General features: G+C 41.4%; 1 protein-coding gene across 1 annotated transcript in view; it reads left to right on the forward strand.

Moving 5' to 3' along the window:
- HS1BP3 (HCLS1 binding protein 3) overlaps positions 1-26009 on the forward strand; it is a 1094679-nt gene that overhangs the window by 44929 nt on the left and 1023741 nt on the right. Inside the window, exon 3 of the mRNA XM_044076193.1 lies at positions 14781-14946. Within this exon, the coding sequence (XP_043932128.1) occupies positions 14781-14946 (166 nt within the window). The remainder of the gene's footprint in view (positions 1-14780; positions 14947-26009) is intronic.

Genomic DNA, 26009 nt, shown 5'->3' on the forward strand with positions numbered 1-26009 from the left:
CCCCTCCATGAATGTGGATCTATTTGAGTCTATCAAGATACATCCAAACACCATGGTTTTGGGCGACTTTAACTACTGATCCATTGAGTGCATAAATTACTTGTGCTCAAACTGACTCACCCAAAAGTTCCTCGACCAGCTGGTGGACACCCCCACAAGGGGCACCTACATCTTGGATATGGTGCTTACTGTGATAAAAATCCTGTATTCAACATCTTTGTATCTTACATAGAAAAGGGTTAAAAACAGAACTGCTTTATGTGCAAAAAGAACAAAGTCCAAAGATCTGTTTGCCTTTTGTAAACATGCTGACCACGAAAGAAATGTGCAGATGTTTGTCTCATTTTGGGGAACTAGCAAAACTTGTGATTAACTTGTAACAGTTTTTTCTATCACACCCTGTATATTTCTGGTTCTAACTGGTTTCAACTTAAACTTTGTCTGGTAAACATCCTGTTGAATACGTGTGTGTACGTGCGGAGGGGGGTTATAAAAACCCCCGCAGTCTTTGTAACAAGCAGACTGCTGACATACCATGAACGATGTAGCATGTCTCCATGCATGTAAAATAAAGGCTTTTTTGCTTATCAAACCTGCGTGATTCTTCCAGCTTATGTTAAGAGTATAAAATCTTTTGACATTACTGGCGCCCAACGTGGGGCCACCTCTACACGGCACGAATCGCACAAGAGAGACTGAAAACCTGCGCAGGTGGGGAGAACATCTCAAACTCCCTTGAATGGAAAGACCTCCGACTACAAGGGTCGTAAGTAGAGGCCAGTCACTTAAGATTCAACCCGTGAGACGGTGGCGAACGGGGCGGAAGATCCGCAGAAAGGTAAGCGAAACACTTTTTCTTTTTTGTTTGTTCTCTTTTTTAAGAAACAAAGGGACTAGTCATAAGGGAATCGTCTTTTGGTTTAATTTCACAAAAGAACGGTAGAGATCTTAGGAAAAGGAAACTAATTTTTCTCTCAGATTAGAAAAATGGAAACAGGGAGTAGTTGCTGTAATTGCAGCGAACGCTTAAACAAAAGAACTGAGGATGAACAATATATGTTCAATTTACATCCAAATAATTTAAAATTTCTAAAGAAATGGAAAAAGGATTATGAGTTTAGTGGGAATCTAAACAAATTAAAATGTCAAAATTTGGTAAAAAACTTACGTAAGGATACGGGAAATAAGGTTAAAGATCAAAACAAAAAAGGATTTCCCCAGGCACAAAAGTGGTTAGAGGAAGCTAATAAAAAACATAGAGAACAGCTTCAAAACAAAAAAACTGGTGACTCGAGTGCAAAAGATACATTTTTCGTCCAAAAGGACGATAATGAAACATCTGCCGTCAGTCGCAAGGCGACGGCAACACCCTTATATCCGGACCCGGAAACCCTTAAAACCAGTCCACCTCAGTATCAGGAAAGTGAAAAAGTGGGTCAAAGCAAAACTATACCTCCCATAGTTTTACAAAAGCAGGCGAAAGACACTCTGAACCTACGTACCCGTAGTATAGACAAATCGGAATGGAAACAAAAAGAAGCCAAAGTCAATTTGGCGTCTACAAAGTATCCCCTCATAGAAGTAGCAAATCCGCAAGCGGGGATGTCCGGACAGGGTCCCACCATTTTAGTCTATCAACCCTGGACGCGGAAAGACATTCGAAAAGCCATAGAAGGAATACCACACTCTAGGTTAGATATGACCAAGTTTTGTGAAGATATCGCAGGCATGATAGAAAGCTATAAGCTAAATGCCGTAGAATTGGAACAAGTAGTTCGACAAATTTTGGGCCCCGACTGGCACTTGGTCTATGGGGACTGGGATCCCATGACCAAGGTAGATAGTAAACCACTATCCCACAGTTCGGACTCATACCAGAAACAGGTCCGGGAGTTATTAGCCCGTATTTTGGATAAATGGAAGCCTAGGGCAGACTGGACTTGTATTAATAGATGTGTACAAGCAGACGATGAAAAAGTAGACAACTATGTGCAAAGACTTACCCAGTGCTTTGAAAACCATAGTGGTTTACAAAAGGAAATAGATCAGTCAAAAGACTCCTCATATGAACAACAACTAAGAAATGCCTTTTTAAAAGGATGTAAAAGTGATATTAGCAACTTCGTCCAAAAGCATATGATAGACCATTGGACGGCACGTCTGCAGCCCCTACTGGAGTATGCAAGACATGCAGAAAAATATCTAGAAGAAAAGAAAAAAAAACAAGCTCAAACCTGTACGGTAAGCGAAGATGGGACACTTATGCTAATGCAAGGTCCAACTAACAGGGGTAGGGGAAGAGGCAGAGGCAGGGGTAGAGGAAGAGGGAATGTGGGACATTCCTAAGATTATGAAGGAAGACAAAAGAGAGGAGAATGTTTCAAATGCGGTAAAAAGGGACATTTTGCGAGGGATTGCCAGTCTTCTGAAAAAACTAAAACCACCCCGGATCATGGGTCAGCATGACTATATGATGGTTGTGGAGGTGAATTGGACCTGGATAAAGAGGCTAATTGGCCAGAGCCAATAAGACAGAGTGAAGAAGAGGATTTCGAGGACGCAAACGAAGAAGGTAAGGGTAAATGTGCAGGATGGGAGAATGAAATAACTGATTTTTCAGAAGAAGGAGAATATCAGGTTGTCAATCTAACAGCACTGGCTGTAACTATGCAACTAGAGGCACAACTGATAATCACACTTCAAGTAGAGGGTAAAGATGTAGAATTTTTGTGTGATTCAGGGGCCTCCAGGACCCTGTTAAAAAACTCTGCAGTGCCATCCGATGTAACTTCTGATGACTATGTATTAGTCAAGGCAGCAAATGGCCGCATTTATAAGGAACCATTATCTAAACCTTTATGGTTCACGGATCCTGAAACTAACCAAACTATTAGGTTCCGAGTCATCATCTCCAAAATTTGTCCTGTAAATCTATTGGAAAGAGATTTAATGCACGTGTTCGGCATAGCAGCAGTACCGACCGCATCGGGAATTCTAGCCAGACGAGTACAAATTCAAAATGTTATGCTGCAAGTAGGGCAGGGCGATTTGCACTACTGGTACAGTAATGATCTTGTTGAAACTGGACCACAAAATGTAGTAAGTGAGCTAACTAATTTAGCTTTAAGCAAGTATGGCACTCAGCCGCCAGAGGCGGCAAAACAACTACACTGTACAATGTATTACAGAAAATACATAGGGCCAGATGTCAAGTATGAGGAACAATTTTTTAAACATAAGGTGACAAAAATCCTGCTACAGAATCTCTACTGGGATAAGGTGGGAAACTCTGCAGTCACTTGTAGTCTTACAAGAGACATGCAACTACTTTTTCGAAATAATTCCATCGCACATGTTTCTGTGACTAGAGAAGAACAGATGGCATAGTACCTAGTGGGGAGAAAGGTTACTGAATGGTCTAAAATGGCACCGGAGCAGCTGGCATGTAAGGGGGTCCAAGTACAAAAATTAAACTGGGTCACCCAAGCAGGCCAACGGTGCACCTCCGCGAAGATAGGCCAACGCCACTCGGAGGTGAAACATGGTGACTATATCTCTTGTCCCCGCAAGAAGATTTAAAACTACAATCAGTGCCAGACTCCTTATGGTCCCGCGGACAGCACGACATTGGGCTAATAAGGACGGCAGGGCAAGTTAGGATAACGCCAAAATCTGATTTTAGACCTCACAAGCGACAGTACCCCTTGAGCAAAACGGCTGAAACTGGAATCTTACCAGTAATTACGGCTTTACTGGGGGCGGGGGTTTTAATCCCATGTGTTGATTCGCCGTGTAATACACCCTTGTTCCCAGTACGGAAACCGGACGGAACCTGGAAAATGGTGCAGGATCTGCAGGCTGTAAACGCTGCTATAGTACCAAGAGCTCCAGTAGTTCCGGACCCATCCGTCCTGTTAAATGATATCCTACCCACCGACAAGTACTTTTCCGTAATTGACATTAGTAACGCATTCTTTTCTATCCCTCTGCAGGAAGATAGCAGGTTTTGGTTCGCCTTTACATTCATGGGGAGACGGTATACGTACACACGATTACCGCAGGGCTACTGTGAGAGTCCTACAATTTTTTTGCAGGAAATGTCGGCGAATCTGGCTCAATTCCAATCAAAACAAAGCTGCCACCTACTGCTGTATGTGGACGACATCCTGCTGGCCGCACCCACGGAAACTGCATGTGAGTCCGAAACTATCCGACTATTACACTTTTTGGCACACGAAGGACATAAGGTAAATAAGTCTAAGTTACAATTTTGTAAAACTGAAGTACGATATTTAGGTTATACCATTTCCATGGCAGGTAAACAGCTAGATAACCACAGAAAGGAAGCTATTTTACAGACACCAATGCCCAACACAAAAAAGGAAATTATGTATTTTTTAGGAATAACAAATTTCTGTCATAGCTGGATCCCCAACTATGCCAAAGAGGTTGGGCCCCTGTCAGAGCTTATTTTTGCATTTCCCATGGCAGCACGTGAATCGCTAAAATGGTCAAATAAGGCTATACAAGCGTTCACAAGGGTAAAACAGTTAATAGCAGAATCTGCAACTCTTAGTTTTCCAGATTACACCAAACCTTTTGTCCAAACAGTTGATTGTAAGCAGGGCTTTATGACATCAGTCTTGTTACAAAACTATGGAAATAAATTACGACCGCTAGCTTTTTACTCCGGTAAATTGGATTCTGTAGAGCGCTCTCTACCACATTGCGTGCAGGCCGTAATAGCAGCAGCACAAGCTGTGCAGGCATCTGCAACCTTGGTTTTATTCCATGATCTTACCCTACGGGTCCCACACTCTGTCGCAGTGATTCTGCTGCAGGACAAGGTTACTTTTCTATCTCCGAGCAGACACCTGTCTTGCATGATAACGTTACTTTTGCAACCACACATGACTATTGAACGGTGCACCACTCTCAATCCGGCAACTTTGTTACCTACGGCGGAAGATGGTACCCCTCACGTGTGTTTAGATCTAATACATTCGAATGTTTTGCCAAGACCTGACCTTAAGGACCAACCTTTGGCAGACTCAAATTGGACCCTGTTTGTAAATGGCTCAGCACGTAAAAATGAGGCAGGCATTTCACAGGTGGGCTATGCAGTAACCACTGCAACTGCAATAGTAGAAGCAAAACCCCTCCCCAGGAACATGTCCGCACAGGGGGCAAAATTAATTGCTTAAACAAGGGCATGCACTATTTCTAGGGACAAAATAGTTACTGTCTACACTGACAGTCAATATGCATTTTCTACAGTACATGTCTTTGCACAGCAATGGAAAAATAGGGGAATGGTTACAGCCTCAGGAAAGGAAATAACCCACAAGAATCTAATTCTACAACTCCTGCAAGCTGTCCAACTACCACGGGGACTGGCCATCTGTAAGTGTGCAGCACACACAAATGCCAAAGATCCAGTATCACTTGGAAATGCACTGGCGGACAAAGCCGCAAAAGATGTAGCGTTAGCATCCACTTTTGCACTCGAGGACACACACACTGAAATACATCCAACAGATAAATTTGATTTACAAACCATGCAGGTAATGCAGGAGCTTAGTACAGTTCAAGAAAAACAGCAATGGCTTAAGTATGGGGCTACGCAAAGGCAAGGAATCTTTTTGGGTCCAAATGATAAATATGTCTTACCAACAAATTTTTTTAGATATGCCTCTCTAGTGACACATGGCCCATCCCATCTGAGGCCTAGGGCAATGATTCAAATAGTGCATCAACTTTTTTGGACCAAAGGCTTTATAGCGTATGTCAAACGGTTTTGTTTATCGTGCTTACTTTGCGCACAATTTCACGGGGGAGGGGTTCGAGTTGCCCCGGCAACATTTCCAGTACCCCCGTACCCATTCCACACAATTTGTATGGACTTTACTTTCTCTAGTGCAACAAAAACATTTTGTATTAGTCATTATCGATGCTTTCACTAAGTGGGTTAAGGCATTCCCGGTTACACACCCGGATGCGCTGTCGGTAGCCAAAGCTCTTACAAATAACATTATTCCTCACTTTGGACTACCTGCGCATATCTACTCAGATAATGGCACACACTTTGTAAACCAGATCATTCAAAAACTGGCTACTGTTTTTCAAATTGATTTACAACATCACTGTGCCTACCACCCACAGTCAGCAGGGTTGGTTGAATGCCATAATGGCATTCTTAAGGGCAAGTTGCGTAAACTCATGGCCGAAACACATCAGTCTTGGATCAACTGCTTACCCCTGGCACTCCTATCTATGCGCACCACTCCCACTTCCAAAGGTGTTACACCATTTGAACTATTGTATGGAAGACCGTATCACGTCCCGCAGTGGCAAAGTCTTTTGCCTGCAGAACGAGAGGGGGGTGAGGAGGTAGCAGATTATATGAGAAAATTGCTGACCAAAACTAACACCTCTCTAATAAATGATTGCTTTCCACATCACTGTGCCTACCACCCACAGTCAGCAGGGTTGGTTGAATGCCATAATGGCATTCTTAAGGGCAAGTTGCGTAAACTCATGGCCGAAACACATCAGTCTTGGATCAACTGCTTACCCCTGGCACTCCTATCTATGCACACCACTCCCACTTCCAAAGGTGTTACACCATTTGAACTATTGTATGGAAGACCGTATCACGTCCCGCAGTGGCAAAGTCTTTTGCCTGCAGAACGAGAGGGGGGTGAGGAGGTAGCAGATTATATGAGAAAATTGCTGACCAAAACTAACACCTCTCTAATAAATGATTGCTTTCCAGATCAGAAGACAACTAGGATCCTGGAAGTAAAACCTGGAGACTGGATTTGGCTCAAAATCGTAAAACGAAAGACGTGGGCATCACCGAAGTGGGAAGGACCGTATCAGGTACTAATTGCAACACCCACTGCAGTCCGAGTAAAAGAGCGAACCTCATGGATCCATCTCACACACTGCAAACTGGTAAAACAGTTTGAATTGGACAAATGTTTGAGTTCCCTTGAGGAACAGTAACAGAAAGTAGTGTGGTGACTTTGGTTATAGTGTAAATATTTTGTTTTGTATAAATATTTTGCTCTCATTCTTTAAATCATGCAGAATAACGTCGGAAGGGAACAGCCCTTCCCACAAAAACATTGCAAAATAATTTTATTCACAGCATTTGTAACTGTAGTTTCTGTTTTGGCCATTTCTATTTTCAAACAAAACCAACCAGGTTAAAAGAGACAAACATGCAAATTGGCACCCACCTTTCAATACATACCAAGCTATACAAATTACGTATGCAGTGTCTCTGAATATTTCAAATTGTTGGGTTTGTACTGCCATCCCCACTGTACATGGGGGACTAATGTTAGACACAGTCCCACTGGGGACAAATGAGACTTGGATGAATCTAATCTTTGATACGTCAAATATCACGTCATGAAACAAGGTAGCTCTGCAGCTGCTCAGTCGGAAAAATGGAACAGTATGTTTTCAGAAAAATGGCAAGAATAAGGTGGGGCAGAGCCAATGTAATGTGACCGTAACCCACAACTGTAATAAAGATAACTCAGGGTGTGTGACAAACTTTACCCCCATAAAGAGACTTGTAAAGGACCCTAATTTCTTTCAAAAAATGAGATCTGTGTACCACCTGTTATTTTTAGGATTGTTAGAAGTAGGGGATCAATTTGATCCCATTAATGTCACTATTAAAGTAAAAGATTGTTATTTTATATGTGGAAAAAAAGCTTATAAGTGGTTGCCTAATGACTGGTCAGGAAGTTGCTTCTTGGGGTATTTGGTACCAGCAATTAGACATGTAAATGTACTACCCCAAGGTAAAATACGAAATGTACGCACTATTAATAAACCTGTTAACCCTGTAGGTAACATTGACGCATCCTGGATCTATCATCATGATTTGGCTCATAGCAGCAGCAAGGGACTATCACATATGGACTTGGGTGATGATGTCATTTCTGGTGCTGGTATTTTGCCAGCATATGGGACAGTGAAATCTATCTGGAAACTTAGAAAACTGTCTAAATTGTTAGAGACTCTGAGCAATGCGACTTTTTCTGCACTAGAATTGGTGATGGACGAGTTAACGGCAATGAGAACAGTAGTGTTGCAGAACCGTATGGTGCTCGATTTCACCCTAGCGGCGAAAGGAGGTACTTGCGCTCTTATCCAAGAGGAGTGCTGTTCATTTATACCTGACAATGAGCACGAGATCCAAAGCCACCTTGAAATAATCCAAAAGGTATCTGAACTGACTAAACCAGGACAAAACCCGTTAACTGATTTCTTCCAAAAGAGGTTTGGAAGTTGGGGAACTGTACTGATGAATGTCTTAATTTCTGTATGTGTAGGTGCTATCATAGTTTTATTTTTAAGCTGTTGCTGCATTCCTTGTGTCCGATTAATAACGTCAAATGTAATTTCTGCTAATGCCACTAAGGCTTACTATTCAAATGTAAACCAAGGTTCATGTGAAAATATGGTACAGAAGGAAAAGGATTATCTGTAATACAAAAATGTTGTTAGGGGGGGAAATGTGATAAAAATCCTGTATTCAACATCTTTGTACCTTACATAGAAAAGGGTTAAAAACAGAACTGCTGTATGTGCAAAAAGAACAAAGTCCAAAGATCTGTTTGCCTTTCGTAAACATGCTGACCACGAAAGAAATGTGCAGATGTTTGTCTCATTTTGGGGAACTAGCAAAACTTGTGATTAACTTGTAACAGTTTTTTCTATCACACCCTGTATATTTCTGGTTCTAACTGGTTTCAACTTAAACTTTGTCTGGTAAACATCCTGTTGAGTACGTGTGTGTACGTGCGGAGGGGGGTTATAAAAACCCCCGCAGTCTTTGTAACAAGCAGACTGCTGACATACCATGAACGATGTAGCATGTCTCCATGCATGTAAAATAAAGGCTTTTTTGCTCATCAAACCTGCGTGATTCTTCCAGCTTATGTTAAGAGTATAAAATCTTTTGACACTTACGAATATGGGGAAACCACTATAGCACCCCCACTGTGATGTCTTCCCTGGTGAGATCTGATTACAGATCAGTCTCATTCAAAGTAACTATCACACCTGACAACCCCCCCAGCAGCAGTTAAACTAAAAAAATTCTCCAAAGCAGATTATAACCTAAATGGCTTCACTTCATCTACCCCCTCAGATGGAACTGGCAAGTATGTCAAATTCTCCACCATTGCTTCATACGAACACCTGTGTAACTGCATTGCCTTAGCCGTACCGGATAAGAACAAAACCAGCTCCTCAAGGAAGAGCAAACCTGTCTGGCGGACAGCTGCCATTTACAGGTTTTACAATAACAGGAAGAAATTGCTGTCTGAGTAAGAGGGAGCAAGCCCCAAACTGGAAACACTACCTCCTCAGCTTAAACAAGCAAATAAGATTCTTGTGAAGTTGTCCAAAGGAAACTATGAATCCAAATTAGCTTCCTCAACTAAGGACAACTGTACAACATTCTTTAGTTACATCTGCAACCTGAAAGGAAAGGCCCAGATTTGTGCTGAACTGGTAGTTAATGATACCAAATATACTGAGCCTGTGGACATAGCTAACCTGTTGGCCGGCAGGTTTTGAGAAAACTTCATTCCACTATCCCCACCACACGTACCCCATGACATCCCTACCACCTGTCCCCTACCTTGTATCTCTAAAGAGCAGGTCATAAATGCCCTCCCTAAGGCCAAACACACAGCATCGATGGGACCTGAAAACATCCCAGGCTGGGTCCTACATTGGCTCCAGCAAGAATTAGCAACACCATTGGGTACTTTTTTTTCAGTCATAGTCTAAACACATTGGCTTCGTCCTAGCAGAATGGAAAACAGCCACCGTTATTTCTTGCACAAGGGTGGTGCTTCCACTAACCCTGGGAACTATAGACCTATTAGTGTGAGTAGTCTTATCTGCAAGGCCATGGAGCGAATCATTATGAACCTAACACAGATATTAGTAATCTCCAAATGCTTGACCCTACTCAGTTTGGATTTGTCAGTGGGAGATCATGCCTGTTAAATCTGGTGAACTTCTTCGAGACAGTCTCCGAGGCCCTGGATGTGGGGAAATCTGTGCATACAGCCTACCTAGACTTAACCAGGGAGTTTGACACTATCCCCTACTCGGGCATCCTTGACTAACTCACCCAGCTAGATATCAACCCTTAAATCATTAGATGGGTCACTAACTGGTTCATTGATAGAACCCATATAGTCAAAATAGGGGAATCCACCTTCACTAGCAGACCTGTAACCAGTGGTGTTCAGTAGGGATCAGTCCTGAGATGTCTGCTGTTTGGAATCTTTTTTCTCTGAAGTACAAGCAAAAACTAAAGGTCTGTGGCTGACAAAATTTGCTGATGACTACAGACTGGGAGCGGGCATGGATTCTCCAAATGATGTCAATATCTTACAAGAGGATCTTACACAGACAAATGATTGGTGCCAAAATCATGGCTTTAATACATTTTTTTGCATTGAGTTTATCATCCCTTTCGGTAAGAGCAATGTTCTTGGTAACTACCACATCAATAGCAACACCTTAAATGCACTCTCAGTGGTGAGACCTGGGCACACAGGTTGACAGCAGCCTTACCTTTGACCACCATGTCTTTCTACAGTGGTAAGACTACATTCTATATGGCTCATCTCATAAGTAAGGATATACCCTCCAGGAAAAAAGAAGTTATAGCCTCTCTATACTATGCCATCATCAGGCCAATACTTGAGTACAACACCTCTTTTGGTATGTACCTTTCCAAGCACCTGCAGCAATTGGAGAGACAACAAAGGTTCCTCACAAATAAAATTCAAGGTCTTCAGCATATGTCCTATGTGGATCATCTAAAATCACTGTTACTTTATTCTGTTTCATACAGACTACTTAGAGGCGATCTCTGTCTGCATACAAGGCAATCTCTGACCCTGCTTTATTGGAAATACTGTATCTGCGTACATCAAAAGTACACGGGTTACTCGATCTAAATACCTTAACCTGGTATGTGAAATTAATAGAACCTACTGGAGGGCAGAATTGTATCCCAGAGGTTACCACACTTTTAGAACAGACTCCCACTTCATGACAAACAGAACACCTCATTGACCCTCTTCAGATGCAGTCTGGATAATTGGACGGGTAACTGTAAATTCACCCCAGAGGTTCCACATTTGTCCCTCTTAGATAGGGGCAATAGGTGCTGATCTTGGAAATAAAGGTAGAATTGGCTAGGCTTGTGAGGGCCTTAGAGCCATTAACCTAGTAACTTCCTATGATCCATGGGAAGTCTAATAGTCAGCCAGCCTTTTCTTCCTTTCACCCTCTGATTTGCAGTTTTATCAAGTCATCTGAATAGCCAGTTAAAGCTACTCATATTTTCTAGCCTTTTGTTATTTGAGTTGATATACTCCTTCAATATTTCATGTATTTTAATCACCTCTGATAATCACCTCAGAGTACATTTGATTTATTTTGTCCTATAATTTACTGGAAGACATTTCTTGTACCACAGCTGAAACTTGCACTGCTTTTTGCTGAACATCTGCAGGATTCTTCCCCGCAAGTGTTTTCTCTTCAATCTTTCCAGTTGATTCTTTCAGGTTCTCTTAATTTCCTCTTTGCTGGCATCCAGGCAGTGTACTTATTAACTGAATTTTACTCAAGCTGGCAGAATTACTGCTTCTTATTTCTCAGTTTTTTTTTTATACTGGGAGAGTTGAAATTAAACTGTAGATCAGTGTGCAGCCATCTTGGAAGTCTTGGCTGAACTGATTTTGATGATGATGAAGTATCTGACTGTGAAATGTGTAATTTGCACAAAAAGTAATGAGCATGAAATGTCCTATTTGTTCCCAGTGACTATACCTTTAGCATGTTTATGACATCTGTCAAATTTGTGCATGTTATACTTTAGAGGCTTGACCTCAATAATTTAATGGAGGTTGGTGCTGACCAGTCTTGTCTCATTTATCATCTTAAGGTTAGGATTGCATAAAATCTTCCAGAGCTTCAGGCATGAAAAGTGGTTGTTTTCTTACAGATTTCTCTGAACATTTATATGCACAGTTTTCAAGTGAGTATAGCACTGACATGACAAATATGAAAGCAAGGATTATGTTATGTAGAACATGTTCCACCCTTTTAGGCTAATTTTGGTGGTGGTGGTGGCAGTCTGTGGATGAAACTGACAGACCCCATGATGTAGTTTGATTACAGTTAAATGTATCCTGCCCTTAGAGAAGTATGCCACTCTGTAAGAGCAACACAGCAACTTGGAATCATAACTTCACGGTCATTCATTTGTGGTATGCACAATCAGAAAGTGGTTATGTTTGGAGGGGACACTTGCATTTGTGGCTGAAAGTGTCTTACCTTGTTTTCGCTTGATCACAAACTTAAGTCATTGCTCTGGTTTAGCAGGACTAGTATGTGTGTTTATGTAAGAGAGAGAGAGAGAGTCTGAGGTTTTGTGTGTGAAACGAGTAGAAATAAATTGTTATGGTCACTACTCAGTAATCTGGCAATAAATGTGGAGAGAAGCTGTGGATAAAAGTAATTGAATCCCTCCCGTTTTGAGCTATTTATCAGAAGTCTTGTGATGAGAGTACTTTGGAAAATTTCTGTAAAATGTTACCATGGAGTATCATAAACCCCATGGCTTCTGGAGATATAGTTGCCCCCAGATTCCTGGCATAATTATTTTCCTTCTGCAAGCCTGTCCTTCTCTCTCTTTCTCTTTTAAGAAAATTAATCCGTTTTACATATTAGGACAATGTTTGGATATGCCAGTGATAACAGCATTTCTTTAAGTAAAAGTTTGAGTGCATAGTAGTTGATTATAGGACATGTTAAACACTGTAAGTAATGAAACGTAAAAGGTAGTATATTTTATTTTTTTAAACACCTTTATTAGATTATTACTTAAGACCTAGACACACCTACATTAATAGAAAAGAAAACAAACCATATTAAATTTTTTATTTATATACATTATACATTGCATAGATGCTTTCTTTCTTTATTACAACCATCATTCAGTCCAGTATTACATACACGTCTCAATTCTTCTTGCCTTCCCTTAAACCTCACTCCCTCTGTTGAATATTATTCTTCATATATTGTTCCCACAAATTCCATTTATATCTTTGTAGTTTGACCCTTCCCTTTTCTAAACATCCCGCTTCCAGTTCTTGTATCCTTTTTGCAATATTCAATAATTCATTTAATGCATTTGGTTTAGATTTTGATTTCCATTTTCTAGCTTTTTTTGGCAGACAAATATAATTAAACTTAATAAGGCCTTACTATGACTAGGCAGTTCAAATACTGTGTCCCAACTTAAAAGAATAACTTCCTTCGCTGCAAATATTTTACTCCCAGTATTTCTGACAAGAGTACTCTGTAGGAATTTTTTAAAACCTGCCATCTCGTTATCACTCCCAAAAACTTGCTGCCAGTTACCTCTTTCTTTCCCATCATATCTCCATTATTTGCTGTCTATCTGAGGAAGAAGTATTTTGGAGTCTGCTTGGGGTATAAAAATACATATAAAGACACTTCCAAACAAAAATCCTAAACCTCCTGGACTTTGTATATTTTGGAGCCATATATATCTCCTCTCATTGTTTCCTTCTAAAATGCTTTTACAGTCTGTCTTCCCTGTAGTATGGTATGTTTGTTGCCTTTATTCTGTTGTGTCTCTATGATAGTTTTTGTGTGTTTTTTCACATTTTAATATGCACTTGTATTTATGCAGCATTTTACTTTAACATGACTGGCTTTCTGCTTTCCTTTGCTGTGGGAACTGCTGGACTTTTCTGCTTCCTTTCTTTATCCATATCCTGCCCCTGCCAACACTACTTCATTCTTTCTGCCCAGTTTTTGGTTTCCAGTTTCATCAGAAGTCATTTCTTTACTTTTCTTTTTTGAGGTGTCTTTTACTGATCATAATCAGGTGGTTGTTGTATCGGCTTTTCCCGGTTAGGGGTCGCCACAGTGGAACTCCGGTCCTCTAATGATTGGCAGTAGATTTTTACGTACCGAGTTGCCAGCCCTGATGCACAACCTTCAACGAAGGTACGCCCATTCACTTAAGTCTCCACACAGAAGACGCTTTAGCTGAGAATCGAACATCAGTAATATACTTAAATTTGAGTTCTTAGTGCTTTCATTTCTGTGAAGTGTATTAATTTGTATTCCTATCTTTATTTCCATTTTATGCAGATTTAGTAGGCAGTTGATTTGTGTGTTCTACTGTTTTGAGGACTGTCTGTGGATGGCAGTCTTGTCTTAATGGGCATTACCTTATTTTTACAGGGCTTTATGAAGAAATAAGTCTAATATTAATTTAGTTTTTCCATTTAGGTTTGGAATTCTAGTTTGGAGTTTTGTTAGTAGTATTACTAACAACTTCATTAGTATGCATCAAATTAAGCTACCTGAAGTGAAAATAAACTTTAATTTGCTATTCCAATGCAGAAATATGATTTTCATTGTGGCTATCACGTTTTAGCTTTCACATTGAAAACCCCTGGCTTTATAGCTTTGTCCTAGTTAATAACAGAAGTGCACCTCAAATATATTGTGTGCATGTGTTGTAATGCATTTTAACTGGACCACCTTGGACAATATATTAGGACTGCTGTGAATAAACTTGCTTGCCTAACTTTTCTTTTTTTTTCTTTAAGCAGGTCTGATTCAAGTCAGTACAATTTCACTGTAAATAACCTACTGTGTCTGTTTTTATTTGTTTTTCTTAGACAAATTCAGAATGTTCTCACTGGCATCGATGTAACGGTCCCAGAATACCAGGAAATCCGTGGAAAGATGCTTTCTGGCCACGTTGAGTATCAGCTAGTAGTAGTCACTCGCCTTTCTTCTTTCAAGTCTGCAAAACACAAACCTGAAGATGTGGTCCAGTTTGCTGTAAGTTTATTTTGCATCAATTTTGGGATGACTCACTTTATAGATAACCTCCTTGGAATTGCTGTGAATAAACTTTCTGCTTGTTTAATGTTTCGTCTTGTTTTACCTTTTTAATCCAGTTTGATTCAAGTCAGTATAATTTCACTGTAAATGTTTACTTATTTATTTATAGTGCAGCTGAAAAAACTTAATCTGAATTCTCATGGCAAGAGTGGCAAAACACTTTAGAGGTTGAGTGCGGTTAGTTAAATGCTGTGGGGAGTCTTGTATTTTGAAACTTGGCATCAATAGTGGGATTTTGGTATGAAAGTTGACTTCTGATGGAGAAACCAGCAATGCAGCAGAATGCATGCAAAGACAAAAAAATAGTTTGCTCTCTGTCTTCTGTACCGTTTCTTTTTTTTTTGTTTTCGGTTAGAGGACAGTTATTTGTGAAAGAAACAAAAATGCCAACATAGTCTTCTGCTTCTTACTCCATGAAAAGTTTGTATGGTCGATAGTTGGCAAAATGGTTAGGGTATTTTCCTCACAGTCAAGAGGTGCAGGGTTTGATTTTCATTGTGGAAATTTGGCTAGGCTTGAATTGGTCCACAAGGGCAGTTAGCCTAGTATTTACCCATGAACTATGAATGTTCATTATAATTGTACCATTTGAATCTGCCATCACATACTGTGGTAGAGCCATTTCATTTTCATGGTCATCCACGGGCTTAAAACTGTAGTAAAACGCACATTTCTTATTGCGGGCACCTTAATATTTATGGGCAGCAGGCAGGATTTTAAACCATGTTTCTAAAGCATAGCAAACAATCCACTTATGCTATATTGACACTGTTGTAAATGTCTGAAACGTGGCATGTCTTCTGGGGTTTGACATTATTGGCCTGAACGTATCCATAAAGACTTAAAAAGTTAAAAGTCATGGGCATTCAGAAGCCATATAGTTGAAAGGGTCATTTGCATATATTTCGTGGCACTCTACCACAGGAGGTTTAGGGTATTGCATAGTGAAGACTTTAGCTTGGCAGGGTCTTTCTTGCAGTTTTTACTGAATGATTTGTCTTTTATGACCATTTTACCCTTTGTTTGGACACTTAAAGCAGTGAAATAAAATGTATGCAGTGAATGTTGTTTGTTAAGAGATTAAAATTCTTAATGTATTGCAGTTTTGAATGCAGAACCACATCCAGACTAATGCTTCTTTATAACACAATATTTTCCTTTTAGTTTGTTTACACACAAAACAGCTACTCATTCAACATGGGAAGATTTAGTAATTTGCTCACAATTGTGGTTCTTTAGTCCAATTAACAATGGGAAATAAAATACCAATATTGGGAAAATAATACTGATCATGACCAGAACATGTAATAAAGAAGTAGATTGTTCAGGACCACAGAATGAAAGCTATTCATTGTGGGGAAATCAGAAACATGCCAAGGCTCCCAGTACTTTTATCTGCTTAGTACAGCGAGATATGGTAAATGTGTCTCTCGCCTTTAAGTACACGAATTCTAGACTGAGCCAAAAATAATGGGGAGACGAAGGCCCAAAATCAGGGATAGATTTTAAATATTGCTCTCATAAACTTAGAAATGTTCTACAATAATAGTTTTTCTGAAGGATATGAAGCATGAAACTCAAATGTCTGTCATTATTTAGTGACTTTGGCCATTATTTAGTGACTTTGGTTCTCATTGATTTGCCAGAAACCCACAAATCTTATAAGGAACAGAACAGAAATATGAGGCAGAAATATGTACATTCTGCCAAATTCTAGACAGTTGTGAAGTAAGGTGGTAGGTTTAGTAGTTTGCCAAGGAGCACAGATCTGGAAGCTGTTAATTTAGTAGCAATTCAGTAAGTTTGGATTGAGTCTATGTTTAACCATTGAGTAAAATTTCCATCGAATGGCTAAACATCGAACCCTAACCATCGAACGTTCATTCAGCAAATGGGTAAATTAACTAGTTGGCGAACATTTCCCCATCTACTATTTTCTCCACTGTACTGCGGTCTTGGAATTGTTATATATAGTTTTGGGGGGGGGGGTGACCTACCTGGGCAATTTTGAAATACTGCGTTGTGTGAGACAGAGAAGTATTGAATAACTAGTTACTTTCCTGGGTGAAAAATGGAACGTTCACTAAATGAACATTCGGTGGTTAGGGTTTGATGTTTAGCCATTCAGTGGAAATGTTATTCAACGATTAAACGTAGACCAATTGGAATCATGGCTGTGCTCTTCTACAATGTGAAGAGATTTAGTATCTTGCTGAAGGTAACACTGTTGCAGAGAGATTTAGTTAACTTTCTCAGGATGTCTTTTGACAGTTCATTCTGTTAAAGTTGTGCAAACAAGTAGCGCTTTTAAGACTTACACGATTTAATTTCTTACAAATATCTAATCAGCATAGGCAGCAACACCACGGTATCATACTCAAAACATTTTGCAGCAAGAAGTCTGTGCCTTAAAACGGGTGCTATTTTAAAGTTTCTGTAAAACAGGTGCTGCTATAAAATTCTGTTGTAAAGCAGTTGTTTCTTTAAACGCCCCCCCCCCCCCCACCACCACCACCAAAGAAATAATTGTAGGCTAACAATGTCCCTTTCTGTCTTTAAGTAGGTCCGTTAATTAGTATTTTGTGCAAATATTCAGTTTGATGTGTTCCTTCTTCAAGTGACTTAGTTGCTAAAGAGTCGAGACCCCTTTCTTTGCAAGGCAATCTACTATTTTCTTTATGGATAGCAACCTACAGGATATCACAAGATCTGGATTTGGATATGCCCTTTTATTCCATTGATTTCCATTCAGTTTCTTTTTTTCCTGTGACAGACTTTGTAGAGTTAAATGCCTCCACCATACATTAATTATGTGTGATACAGATTATCTGAGGGACGCCACATCTTGCGTCAGCAGTTGTGATGCCAGAGGCAAGTGTGTTTAGAAAGTTTATATTGTCAAGGTTATCTTACATTACTGTGAACCACGCTTAACATTTTTTCTTTTAATTCTTTTTCAGTGTCAGCAAAGTTGTGAAAAATATTCTTGCCTTTCCCATCAAAACAGTCAGATGTCTCCTTCAAGCACCATCTTGTAGGTTTCCTTGTGAAGCATCAGTGAAGACAACTCGTTTAGGATTTTTATTCTTCCCCAATCCCCAGGGGTTGACATTTTTAAAATTACTTCTGTAAAATGGCTTTTATGGTCTTAATTGTTTATGAATAGTCTGTACCATGGCACCTTCTATACTGGGCATCAAACAAAAAGCGTCAAAGATGGCATCTAGTCTTCTTTGTTTGACAACCCAGGGATTCTCCTGTTTTAATTAAACAAGTCCATCTCACTTGTTGTAAGGCAAGGATGTCTTGTTGTACTGTCCTTGAATTTCCATGGTGATGGATGAAGATTTTTTTTTATGTGGCTATCTTGCTGGCCCAGTGCTGCTCTGTTATGGGTTGTCAACAAGCCCATAGCCACATAGCAGAAGTGGTCTAGTTCTTCATGGCTATCTTAAAGGGTAGCTTTCGCATAGTGAGTATCTGAAGTGGTAAACCTTTGTGAAGCACCACATACAAACTCGTCTACATGGCAGTCCAGTACTGCAGTGACATTATTGTTTGTCTCTAGCCAGTAGAATAAAGTAAGGTCAACCTGCTAGATTCTTCCTTTTGACTTAAAGATGATGTCTTTAACTTGGTTATACTGATAGACTGAGGCATCTACCAGACCATAAACACACTTTCTGAGTTTCTTCAGTCATCCCAGGCAATCATGCCTCAAGAGTGGGAATGACATTAACATTATGAGAAAGTTCCATTTCTTGTAAAATTGCAGACTTGATATCCATGGAAACTTTTGCATTGTTTTTGATATGTTATGGCAAAAATAAGATGACGGGACTCTGGTGCACATATTGGTAAATCTTTTAGAAGTTATTTCCTGCTATGTTCTTCAAACCCTATTGCCAGTGGTAATGATTTATGGATTTCCTTGAGGGTGCAGCCCCACCTACTAGTGATGCATTTTTGACTAATAAAAAAGAAAAATCATTCTTTCCAGCTCCATATCTCATTCCATTTTGCTGATTCAAACAATATGCCTTTAGTCAGGAGAATATCCTGTTTCATATACAAGTCAGAATGCAGTGTCTGACCCTTCTGCAGTGCCACCTGTGTCTAATAATCTTAAGTTATATCAAATTTTTGTTTTCCTCTAACTTTTTCAATCGCCCTTAAGATTTAAGCTGTTTTGTACCCCCTTTTCTATACCCATACATCTTGTAAAAATTTGCCATAAAGCATGTGCCGCTGTAAAAAGTGTGCCATAAAGCTGGTGCTGCTGTGAAAGTCCTAAAAAAATAAATATGTACAAGCTTAACGCACTCTACCCTTGAAAAAGTGGTAATGAAATCAAGGTTGAAGCCCACTACTTCAGCTAGGACTTCACATTTATGTGATTTTGCTCAGCATACCATTACTGTAATAGTAAAAAAAAAAAGACTATTTCCCTTCATCAGGCGTTGAGAGATTTAAAAATTTTGTTCCAAAGAGAATTAGGGATTCTGTCAAGTAAAGCACAGTAAGGTTTCAAATGATTCTTGGTATCATAGTTCTGTAATCCATGTAGCACAGGGGTATTGAGTAACTAATGTAATTAATACAAACTCAGTTTCAGCAACAGATGAAGACCTCTTGGTTTACCTGGTTGCTGCTTTTATTTTGCACCATTGCAGGCTGAACCTGCTTGCCTTCTGAATCGGAGAACTCAGCCTTTCATAATTCACAGCAGCAGAGTCACTCCTTCTTAAGCAGCGCTGTTTATGTCATCAGTACTGTTGTTGAAGAACCCTCAGGCAGCAGTGGTCATAATTCAGTCTAGTGTAGCATAAAGTTATCACTTGGCCCTCACTCTCCCCAAACCAAGGTCTTCAACTTTAAAGGAAGAGATATTAAAGAAATGTCTACCATCATGTGACAGTTTCTTTGTAATGCCTGCTGTCATTTCTATACACTTAATCTCTGGACTTTTATAAAAGGTATTCTATTAGAGACTATAAGCAAAGGTATTCGGCTGATTCATCATGACCCATTAGGGAAGTATCATGGGAGTGAATGGTGTGTCATCATTAACTGATATAACGTACCCTGAGGTTTGGTTACCCTGCAGTTTTATTAGTTAGGGATGTGTAGGGAGCAGCCTCCTTCATAAAGCTTCAGTGAGTTGCTCATTTTACTGTGACTGAACAAGCTTCAGTATAGTGGACATCAGTGAAGTTCGCTATATCCATAAATAAATAAATATGCCAAGATGGTCCTTGCAAGTGTCAAATAAAAGATTGCTTGTGTGGTGAACTCTAATGGTGGCATTAGATAAATGGGGGGTGGGGGTTAAAGTATTAAAGTAGAGGCACTGTCCCAAAGAATGGGAACTGATTGTTGTTTTGCATTGACAAGTCTTAATTTGTAATCAGATAGGATAATCTACATCTTAGTCTTTTAATATGGATTATGATGCTGGTTACTGGTTCTGCTATTTATATAACAGAAAGACGTCAGCTTGGGAAAACTGGTCTCTAGTGCATCACCCCTTTTGATTTGCCAGCCAAATCCTACACTGGAAGCAGGGTCTTTACTCTTTAAGGAATAGTCTCACACCGATTCCTCATTATTGCTATGAGCTGCTGCAAACCTACCCTAAGTGTACGAGGAAAGAACAGCATATTCATTTTTTTCTTTGACCTGCCCATTTGCATGACAAAAAAGGAGGTGGCATCCATCACAGTCACACTGATCATGACAGATTAAATTGTCAACAGAGCCTCCAGCATCTGAGTTGATAATTCTCGAGGTGTATGGTAGATAAACCCACAAGTTGTTGAGAAATTTGTATCACTGTTGGCTATTTGTTACAACATTTCTGTTTCTTATCTTTTGGAAAAGTGTGGTAGCATTGTCGCCTCACAGCAAGAGGTTCTCCCGTTCGATTCTTGGCTGGATCACCTTCTGTGTGGAGTCTGCATGTCCTCCCCGCGGTCGAGTGGCATTTGAAAGATGTGTAAATGGGCGTGCCTTCATTGAAGGCTGGGCATCGAGCTGGCACCTCAGCATCGTAAAAATCTACTGCCAATCATTAACAGACCAGAGTTCTGCTGTGGCGACCCCTAACCGGGAAAAGCCAAAAGAAGAAGATCATCTTTTGGAGAAGTCATTCAGTAATGGAAATGGTTTCTCTCACCTCATACCCTAAAACTGAGCATGAAAACACTGGAAACTACTGACCTTTCATTTCAGTCAGCAGTAGGTTAACACAGTCTGTGCTTTAGGATAGAATCCTGGCAAGCATGGCTATATTTGGACTCCTTCAGAAGAACCAAGATGACTTTGCCAAGAGGTGCTCCTTTGTTAGAAATCTGACAGAAGTCTGCTACAGGCTTATACAGTTGATCTATACTTTTAGAAGAATTTCAATGGAGTTTCTCTGACTGCTTTGTTCGGTGAGCAGGCTGTTGTTGGCAGGCATGTAAACTCACACTGTCCTGTGGGTTTAGAACTGGAAATTAGAAGCAGAGATTGGGAGTTGGTGACCTCCTGTTTGAGGGTCTTGACTTTTCCTGTAAGGTATCTCAGTACATGTTACATAGTTCATTCCATTTGGAGGGTTGCTATTTTATCTGTTACTCCAGCAGTGCCCAATAAATCTCCTTTTCCTTCTCATTAATGACCTCGTCATTTTCATATGTATAACTTTCATGGGGATGATTTTTGGAGGGTAGAGCTGAAATTATCCCATTGCTTATGGCATACAGACTTTTTTGAGTGCCTTATAATTTTGTAGGATTTTGAACAGTGTTTTAACCATCAAGCCTGTCCTCCATCAGATATTACATTCTCCAGGGTGGAGGTATCATCCACACAGCCAGAAAGATTATTTCTTGCTTACTTCCTGACAATGGAAGCATTTTTCATTTTTTAGCCTAACCTCCACTCTTAGTGGTGATGTGGGCACTGGTGTCACAGCAAGGGCCACCTATACCCTTGCCCGCACATACATGATTCCCAACTTGTATCAACAGTGTCTCCCTTACCAGCATGGATGGTCACGCCCATGTCTCAGCAGCATCATTGCCTTGCATCACAGCAGGTCTCCACTCCTAACATAGACCCTGCCATTAGAGCAGCAACATGATCCAGGTGGAAACTACATTTCCTTTCCTTTCCCCAAGGATGTGTGCATCCTTCCTTTCTTCCTCCCTGCATGCACCATCAAGCATCCAAACCACTATCTATTCAAACTCTGGTCACGTGAACTATAGACACAACTTTATCCCTGTACACCAAAGACATGAGCTTGAGTGCCTCCTGTGGTATCCTGAGTACCAAATTGCTCTGAAGGCTTTCTTACTAGTATCTGCTAGATTATGGTAAAGAGGGATGTAAAACAAACCCCCTACTGTGGACATGGTAAAACAGTCTGCCATATAAGTCACCCAGATTTCTTGTGGACCTCCTGATGCTGTGGCTCATATTGAGGCACAGGTCATTAACACTGTAGTCAGTGATGCAACCTGTAGGATACTGGCATCCACTTTTCTGATAAGAATTTGCATTATTTGCAGTTGTATCTGCCTTTTATCCAGTTATGCAGAACCTTACTTAAAAATTAGTTCCTGTGGAGTAATTTAGACAACATTTATACCTGGATTGTTACCAGGTGGTAGCATTTATTGGAATGCAGTGTTGTTTATTTTTATTTATTGTCTTTTGTTTATTGGGAAAGTCCAACCGGGCACAAGTCCCATTTTCAGTGGTGGCCCGGGAAGAAAAGCCTCACATAAAATGTTTAATTTTTGTTGTTGTTCGTTGTGAATATGTATTTTAAGTATTACTTTGCAGGTAATATTGAGACGAAAAGTAAAGACATTTATCATATACTTTAGAAATTGTATTATTTTACATAAGTCAAAGGCATGTTAATGTGTAGTAGCTGAAGGTACAAAAGCAATGATCATGCATTTAAGGAGTTTGAGGTTGGCATAATGGTTAAGGTGTTTACCTCACAGAGACAACAGGGTTTGATTCTCACCTTCAGTTGCTGGTTACTGGCTAGGCCATGTAATAGTCTGCAGACTAATTGCCTAGTATTTACCTTATGTTAGCCTAGTATAAAGCTGTGAACCTGTAAGGAACTCTGGGACAAAACTAGGTTAGGTTGCATGGTTAGGATTGTAAAGACCTCTGTGGTCACTAGGCTAGTATAAACCTATGAACCACATAGGTTCAGTATATGCATTTTGACATAAATGAGGTAGAATGTCACTGAAACAAGAACAGACAATAGAGGTGGATGAGTTGTATAAGAAGAAATAATCAAGAAAAACATAAGTAGAAAAAGTGCTGGTAGTGGAAAAGTTAAGGTAATAGTAGATCGGTATGATGATGTGGTGGGGAAGAAGGGAGGGTATTATTAGGAGAGGATTATTGATCTAGGTTAGTTGGAGGAGCAGTAGTGGGGATGAAAGAAAGAGACAGGGATAGGAAAAGTGAGAGAGTCAGGGTGATTGATAGATTGACAGTGGAAGAGAAAGAGAAAAAAAGATGGGTATAATCAAGATGGGAGCATGAACATAGTCATAAGGAAGTTAGGTGGTGTTTTAGGTTGTGTTTAAAATGTATGATCTGAAGTAGTTAACTTCATTTGCTCTGCAACCTGTGGGTATCGGATCCGACTCAGATCCGAGCCGGCAGCTTTCCAAGCTAATAGATCTGAGCTCCAAGCTCCTCCCCTACCCATAATGCCCTGCCATCTCCCTCTAACCCTCAGATCTTGTTTGCTGCAGCTTCCATAAGCTTCTCTAGAATGAGCTCCGAGCAATAGTACTGTAAGTCAGTCTTTAAAAACTTCTTTTCTGTCAGGTTTTTCCTTTTCTTGGTGTGTGTGAACTCCCCGTATATTTTGTAATATTTGTTGGGTAGTTCTCTTGTATTTTAGTTAAGTTAGTTTTATTCCCCTCCCCCCTCTGCATGTGGGAAGGTGTGTGCTTGTGGGCCTACTTTTCAATGGCTGAAGGCCCTAAAGCCATTTTCTCAAAATGTACCGAGTGTGACCATAAGCTGTCTCCAGCAGATGGTCACACTCGGTGTGTCCTTTGCCTGGGGGTTGACCACCTTTATTTGGGCTGTACCATCTGTGCAGCATTCAACCCCAGGGCTTTGAAGGATAGGAGGTCGAAGCTCATTCTGGCGGGCCTTTTGCCCCCAGACTCTGCTTCTTCCACCTCGGTGGCGCCGGCCACGGCTGCCCCACCTGTCGCTCCTGATCCCCTGGCCGGGACTCACCCTCCCACCTTGGCCCAGGAGGAAAGGGAAAGCAGAAAAAAGGAGAGGAAAGAGAGAAGGAGAGGCACTGGAGCCATAAAAGGCGGTCCGAATCCACCTCTTTGGCACCGCCGTCTAAAAAGCTCGCCTCTCCCCTTAAGGTCTCCGGGTCTTCTCCCTCTCGGCTCCGTTCTCCACGATTCTCCCTGGAGCCGGAGGAGGAGACCCCTTCGCCTTCGAGGTCATCCAGGCGGCCTTCCCGGCTGGCTTCGGTGGCCTCATCTAGATCCACCAGAAGCTTGTCAGACGCTGATATGGACCGGATGATGCGTCAATTTCTTCAGGCCCAGATGCAGATGGGAGTGCTCTTGCCTCCCCCCCTGCTGGGGGGGAGCTAGACACCTTTTTTCGCCCCCATCGCTCCTTCTCCGACCCGCTTTCGGGGCTCGGAGCTTTCGGATCCAACTAGCTTCGGAGCCGACGGTGCTTCCCACTTAGGCGCCGACTGTACCCTCGAGTCTGTCGGATCCATTTTTGGATCCGAGCTCTCAGGGCCGTGAGCTGAACGTCAGATCCGAGAGGGACAGGGGGCCTTCGGCTCCGTCAAGGTCGGGGCACACTACCCTTTCGGATCTGGTCAGGTCACCTTCGGTGCTGATCCGCACATCAGATCCGAGGGCAATGCTTTTGGATCCAAGGGGAAGCGGTTCCCCCTCGGCATTCGACGTCGTGGAGAGGGTCCTCCCAAGGGATTCGAGGCCCCAGGCTATTGCTTCGGATCCACCCGCCATTCCCACTCATACAGGCCTGTCCTCCATCATCCGGCCCCAGGGACAGCCTTCGCGTACATCCCAGATTGTTCCCATAGGGGAACAGGACATCGTTGGTGAGGCCTCTTCGGACAGCCCCCCCATGAGGAGGTCCCTCACAAACAGAAGTGCAAGAGGAGGCACTTGGACTCACCCGAGTCCCTCACAGAGGACACGGACTTGGAGGAAGGGGAAGGTTCCCCAAGGTCACCCCCCGAAGACGTCTCCTTCGGAGACATCATGGAAATGTTACGCATTAGAGGGGGGTGGTCTGCCCAAAAACCTTCCTTGGATGAGTCTGTGTTTCTGGAGGCGTTTGATGCAGGCCCAAGGGTGTCCCCTCCTGCTGATCCCCTGGTAGACCTCATTACTACCAGGGCATGGAAGGAACCGGACACTGTTGAACCAATTCCTAAGAGACCGGACAGGATCCTCAACCCTCCCACAGACAGGACAGTTTGGAGCAAGGGTGCCTCAGTGGATGCCATGGTGGTGGCGGCTGCCACTAAAAAGGAATTAGCACAGGAGAGTTCCTCGGTGCATCCTCCAGACAAGGAGTCTCGGATGATGGACTGTTTGGAAAAGCGGATGTTTTCTTCAGCGACCTTCTCTGTAGGGTCACTGAATTATATGGCACATGTGATTAGACTGCAGCGAGACCTGATTAAAGAGTATGCTGTGTCACCCCCAGAGTCCATGTTGGCCGAGGACAAGTGTACCTTCTTGGCTCGAATGGCTACTCTCAAGTCAATCGCCAACACGTCTATGCAGCTCCTTTCCCATGCTACGGAGGGAGCAGCTAGAGCTAGCAGAACAGGCGTTGTCTTACGTAGACAAGCCTGGCTCCGTTTCTGCGACTTTGCGGAACCCTTCAAGGCATCCTTTGCGAACGCCCCCTTCGACGGTTCCACACCTTTTGGCAAAACCGTCTGTGAT

The sequence above is a fragment of the Protopterus annectens genome, chromosome 7.part0 (genome assembly GCF_019279795.1).
Source record: "Protopterus annectens isolate FY-2018-M chromosome 7.part0, PAN1.0, whole genome shotgun sequence".
Lineage (NCBI taxonomy): Eukaryota > Metazoa > Chordata > Ceratodontiformes > Protopteridae > Protopterus > Protopterus annectens.